This window comes from Sapajus apella, unplaced genomic scaffold (assembly GCF_009761245.1).
Source record: "Sapajus apella isolate SASKATOON/1434 unplaced genomic scaffold, GSC_monkey_1.0 scaffold86, whole genome shotgun sequence".
Taxonomy (NCBI): Eukaryota; Metazoa; Chordata; class Mammalia; order Primates; family Cebidae; genus Sapajus; species Sapajus apella.
The window spans coordinates 4,591,080-4,597,079 of record NW_022437026.1 but is presented as its reverse complement, the minus strand read 5'-3'; the positions used below and the strand labels follow the sequence as shown (position 1 = coordinate 4,597,079).

At 56.7% G+C, this 6,000-nt stretch overlaps 1 protein-coding gene and 1 pseudogene across 4 annotated transcripts in view; both read right to left on the bottom strand.

The window, feature by feature from the left end:
* Positions 1–1,635: 1,635 nt before the first annotated feature.
* On the bottom strand, positions 1,636–3,238 carry LOC116534226 (annotated as a pseudogene). The gene has a single exon (XR_004261634.1). The product of XR_004261634.1 is annotated as an uncharacterized LOC116534226 (transcript).
* Positions 3,239–4,468: 1,230 nt separating this feature from the next.
* Positions 4,469–6,000, bottom strand: part of TSPAN9 (tetraspanin 9) — a 198,357-nt gene continuing 196,825 nt past the window's right edge. For all 3 annotated transcript variants that reach the window (XM_032254488.1, XM_032254489.1, XM_032254487.1), the window contains one exon: positions 4,469–5,118. In XM_032254488.1, coding sequence (XP_032110379.1) covers positions 5,047–5,118 — 72 coding nt within the window. In that variant the 3' untranslated portion in view covers positions 4,469–5,046. The remainder of the gene's footprint in view (positions 5,119–6,000) is intronic.

Here is a 6,000-nt window from a genome sequence, read left to right as displayed (position 1 = left end):
TTGGCCTGGCTCTCAAGGTTGTGATCTGGCGGTCACCACTGCCTCCAGACCCTCACCTTCACCCTCCGTGTGCCAGTTCTGCGGACCACAAGCATCCACAAGACACATCTCCCGCTTCTCCTTGCCAGGTGAACATCACCACCTTCAGCTGTTAGCTTCGACATCACCTGCTCTGGAGGCCTCACCTCCTCAAGTTCAGCCAGTGACTGTCCCACAGGGCTGCTCAGGGCCCTGTGAACATTGCTGCCACTCCTTACTTGCAATCACACTCACTCTTCTGGGGTCCCCACTAAGTGGTCAGCTCTGTAAGTGCAGGGATTAGGTCTGTGTCGTCCATGACTACGTTCTAGGGGGACGGCACAAGTATTCAGTCAGTCTTTGAGCAAACAGGCATTTGTTTGTGCAAGCACCAGTGCTGGCCCCATGGAAAGCTGGCAGGGCTCTGCCACTGCTCAGAAGCCACCCTTTCTCACTTCTCACTTGCTCTTGGCCATGATCAATCCTGACCCTACAGCCACAAAGTCTCTCTTGGTAAATACCATGGGGAGGTTCTCAGGAACCCCACTCTAGCTGGACCTTAGACAGAGGGTGGCTCAGACTCAGGGCACCATCTCTGGAGGCTCTGGGACATAGCAGCTGCAGGATGGGGCCCTGGAGGTTGATGCTTTGGGACAATTCTGTGTGGACCTGGCCACTCCCTTAAGAGGGAGGGAGATGGAGCTCCACAGGAAGTGGGTTTTTGAGATGCCCACCTCCAAACCTCCAACTGTCATCAGACCCCCATGCACACTCACCCTCACGCCTGCCTCCACCCTGGGGACATAAGCATGGCGAGGACCAGGGAAGGGGGAGTTCTGAGCTTCTCATCTGCAGCTTGTCACCATGACTGACAGCCAAGGAAACTCCACTCACCAGGACCCCAACCAAGGCCACAGGAGACCACAGGAAGGCGGCAATGTCAGCGGCCCAGCCAGCGGCTCTCCCCACTCACAGTTTTAATAGTCTTCCCTGCTAACCATCCTCACCCGGATTTTGTTCCTTGAGGCTGTCCCAGAGTCACCCTGAAAGGGCCAAGCCACACTGTGAGGTCCCTTCAGTCCTAGGAGACATCAAGCTCAAATGGACCCTGGGAACGTCAAAGGGACTGGGAAGAAGACTGTTCCTGAAGCTGACAGCCCCGCCCCTACAGGAAGCCCCTCCCCCTACAGGAAGCCCCGCCCCTACAGGAAGCCCCGCCCCTACAGGAAGCCCCTCCCCCTACTGGAAGCTGCTAATGACTTATTCCATACCCCTCCCACGATACACTAGGGGCCTGGCCACGGTGTAGTGGGTGATTGGTACGGAGACAGGACTATGGCCTCAGGCAGAAGGCTCCAGCACTGCGACTGACCCCTGATCCAGCCGTTTCAAGGGTGAATGTTAGCATTCCTCAGGCACCCAGAGTGGGCTGAGACCCTCCCCGCACCAGCAGATCTGCAACCTGGGACCCAAAAAGAGATGAGGTCCCCCTGGGGGTGTGTCTTGGATGAAGGGTAGGAGTGGTATCTGACCTCCCTCTGGGTCCCTCACACCAACCACGACGTAAGTCACAGTTTCGGCTTAGTGAACAAAACACACCACTGAGGGACAGCCTGCTGTGCTTTTGACACTTTATTGGTTATTTAAAAACATGCTAAAAACATGGTGTTCCATAAAGCCAGGACCAGGATGAAGGAACGCACAGATACGGCATTGCAAGCAGAAAGTGCATCTGAAACCAACAAGCGTGCTTGCCCTGCTCTCCCGTGCCGCCCAGGGGCAGGTAGGTGGGCAAGGTGTGGGCAGGAAGCCCCATGCCTCGCCTCCTGAGTGCCCAATCAAGGTGGGGAGGCCAGGCCCCACCCTGGACTACTGCCTCACTGCGGTAGGGAGGACAGTGGGGGGCACAGGAACATAGGGGCCAGCTGGCCAGATTCTGAGAAGCTGAGGGACGAAAAATGGACCCCCAGCACCTCCCGTCCAGCTCCCATCCTATGCCACGTCCCTGCTAGTTAGCACCTCCACCAGTGGGTGGGCAGGGGCTGGAGAGGAGGGGACAGCCACTTCCATACACCTGGACTGCTCTTTGGCCACCAAAGCCACCTAGTTCCAAGTCAAACCAGGCATCTGCAAGAGGGTCTGGGGCAGGGCCATCCTTCCAGAGAGCCCGAGATGCAGGCCCATGCTGGAGGGAGAGGGGGTGACACGGCTCAAGCTGGGGGAGGGGTACAGGGGGAGACTTGCACCCTGACACCTGCTGCCACCACCCAAGGGCAGTTCTCAGCCTGTGCCTGCTCATCCTCACTGCAAGATGGTTGCAGAGAAAGGCTGAGTCTGCAGTGGACGCTCCCCTGCAGTCCTCTACCAGCCCTGAGGGACTTTCTGAGGCAAGTCTGTAAATTGCTCACTTCAGACCCGATTGAACTAACTCTGGCAAAGGAAGCTGAGAGTGAGGGAATTCTCTCGGGGGAATTCTGCCTGTGAGATCACAGTCAGGAGAAACTGAAGAGAGGCTGTGCCACCTTCACTGGCATTGCTAGGTGTGGCCCTCCGAGTAGAAGGGGCTTGGAGGAACACCCGCTCCGTGCACAGAGATTTCCACCCAATGTAGACTTAGCCAAATAATAAAACAGCCAAGCACAGAGTGAGTATACAGGACAGCGTGGGGACCTGTAGACAAGGCTCTGCAAACAGAAGAGGTGGGGGCTGGTGGGAGCACTGTGGCAAAGGCTCTGGGTTCAGAGGTCACCCCTGAAGCACTCCAGAAACAAAAGATTTTCAGGGAGGTTGCACATCTCCCAGTGCACTAGGCTTTTGCTGTTGATATTAACAAAAATTAAAAATTGCATTGATAGGCATAAACAAACCCACCCAACCCACCCACAGCAAAAAAAAGCACGAGGCCCCGGGTCCCATCGCGCAACTGGAACACTTGTGTGCTTAGCGTCTCTCCGCCCAGTGTGTCTGCTTCACAATCTGCACTTTGGGGGTTCCCAGGGAGGCAGCTGAAGCTCCTTACCAGGAAGCCAGGCCAGAAGACAAGGCAAGGGCAGCTTTGCTCAAATGTGGGCCTCCCCCATGTTCCATCAGCACCATTGTCCCGTCTCAGGGAAGCGCTCTTTACCCTGCACGACTTGCAGGACCACCCTACTCTCCACTCCCACCCCCGCAAAACACCAACCCTGATCACGCCAACAGTTCTGCCCTCCTGGTCCCACTGTGTGTGTTACCTAAGGTGAACAGAGGAGTGATCGGTGCTAGGTGGCCGTGTCTCCGCTCTTGGAGCAGACAGGCAGGTGGGGGCTGGGGAAGAGACCTGGCCCCATGGGAAATCAGGGTGGCGGAACACACTATCGGAAAGGCCGCCACCCACCAAGGCCCGACCTGATAAAGTGCACCAGATGCTGACTAGTGGGGAACATCCCCGTGCTCAATCCCACGGATTCTCCGTCTTTTTGAACTGCAAAACAGTAAACCAGAGCAGCTGCAGTTTTGAGGGGGCACCCTGCTGCAGCTGAATACCGCTCCCTGCCTCACTCCCCAGCCTGTTCATCTCCCATGCCCAGCTCTGCACATGCTGTGACTCCGGCTGCTTTCTTCCTGTGGCTCCGGTAACAAGAGCCAGTCTAACCTCACTTGGGTTTTCTGTATTTCTTCTCCTTGGGATCACTGAGGATGTGATCATCACTGTTGATGTCAGTGAGCCCAGGGAAGGAGGCGAAGACCTTGAGACCTAGGTGGACGTGATTCCCTCCTTCCGAGCAGGGCAACCCGCAGCTGAGCAAAGCTGATGGGGATGACTGTGGGCACCGACCCCACCCCCATGGGTCCCCTGCCACTGCCCAGCACAGCGACCGCTTCCCCTTCCAGAAGCAAGGGAGAAAGTGAGCAGCATCTGAACTAGAGAGGTATTTGTCTGAGAGTTTCTAGCAGGAATGTCTGTGAAATAACTGGGGTATGCAGAACCTGTTGTGGGAACACCCACATGGGGTGGAAGGGGAAGCCTCCCGTGCCAGCAGAGAGCGGGAGGAAGGAAGAAAGAAAACACCAACAACTGCTCATCAGTGAAAGTCTAAGGACCTCACTAGCTCTGCCACCTTCCTGGCTAAGTGTTTCCCAGTGCCATGGGACCCCCTGCCCTGGCCTTCCTGGCTCGCTCAGTGAGCAAATGCCACCCCCGTGCAGTGGCGCCTCGAGCCTACTTCATGCTCCACCCGCCTCTTCCAGGCTCCCGTCCTCGGACACCAGGCCTGGTGAGGTCGTGCATCCTGTCCACACCCCCTCCTTCCCACGCGCTCTGAGGACACTGGCACGCCCCATCCGAGAGCCTCCTGGGTGTCGCACGGTGGTCTGTCTTGATTGAGACTGGACAGATGTCCTCTCTTCCCACCCATCCCTCACCCTCAGGGAAAAAAATTCAAACCATTAAAGAAATCAACACAGTAAAAAGTTACAAATCAGAAATCTAACCCTAAACTTATCTGAGAGATAATATTCCTGAATAATCATAGAGTAAAATAAAATAAAAAAGTTACATTGTAAGGTATAAAAAGCCTGGGCGAGATGCTCCAGGGGCCTTGGCCAGAGGCTGGCAGACCCCCACCCCGCCAAGTGCCCCGTGGTGACCACGGACGCAGCAGTCCCCGCTGGGACGGTATCTCCATGGGGGAGGGGGGCACTCTGCTCCCCACCCCATGTGGGGACAAAATGTCAGTGTGAGGAAGGGCAGGGGCAGAAGCCCATCAGTGCCGGGGAGGGTTCCTCCTGAGCGCACCCCAGCCCACCCTGTCGTCTTTGGCAAATATGCAGATGCAGATGCAGGAATCCAGGTGCCCCAAGCCCCAGGCCTCCGTGTGCCTCCTCCTCCCACCGAGAAGTCCGAGGTTGAGGCAGGGTAGGTGGGGTGGGGCAGGCTGGGGTGGGTGGGTGCAGAGGTCACATCTGGAGAGTGCAGGCAGGCGACACAAAGCTCAATCCTCTTCCCTCCACAGGGCAGCGGGGTGGGGCAGGCACTCCCGGCCAGCCCGCTCATGCGTCGTACTTCTTACCAGTCCGGTGGATGTGCTGGAAGAGGGTCATGGAGAAGGCCATGCCCAGGATCTGAAAGACACAGGGAAGGGCCTGAGGTGGGAGCTGCAGTACGCTGGACCTGACCTCGGCCCCAAGACGCTTGGGAGGTCACAGAGCACCTAGAGCAAGTGGGCGCGACGACTGGCGTGCCAGGAAATGCTTATGGAATGAAGAAAACGGTGAACACAGGTCACCCTGGAGCGCTTGCTCGAGGCCACATGCAGGTGAACTCTGGCTCAGCCTCTTGGGGCTGTTTGAACAGAAGCCATCAGACCTCTGCAAGACGCACAAGCATGCCCACTCAGAGGGGCGCTGAGAGCACAGAATGCATAAGGACCTGGCCCCAAGTGGGGACTCACAGGAGCTAAGGTGGAGAGTGGGAAGTGGCAGGGATCACTCAAGACTCATGCCAGCCGGGCGCGGTGGTGCGTGCCTGTAGTCCCAGCTACTCGGGAGGCTGAGGTGGGAGTATCGCTTGAGCCCAGGAGTTCTGGGCTATAGTGCACTATGCTGCTCGGGTGTCCGCACCAAGTTCTGCATCAATATGGTGACCACCCGGGAGTGGGGGACCACCAGGTTGCCCAAGGAGGGGTGGACCGGCCCAGGTCGGAAACGGAGCAGGTCAAAACTCCCATGCTGATCAGTAGTGGGACTGCACCTGTGAACAGCCACTGCACTCCAGCCTGGGCAACATAGCAAGACCCCACCTCTTAAAAAAAGAAAGAAAGAAAGAAAAAAATAAAAAAGACTCATGCCAGCCAGGCACGGTGGCACTTTAGGAGGCCAAGGTGGGAGGATGGCTTGAGATCAGCCTGGGCAACAGAGGGAGACCCCGTCTTGATTTTTTAAAAAAAGTATTTTTAATTATTCAGGTGTGATGATGTATATGCCTGTAGTCCCAAATACTTGGAA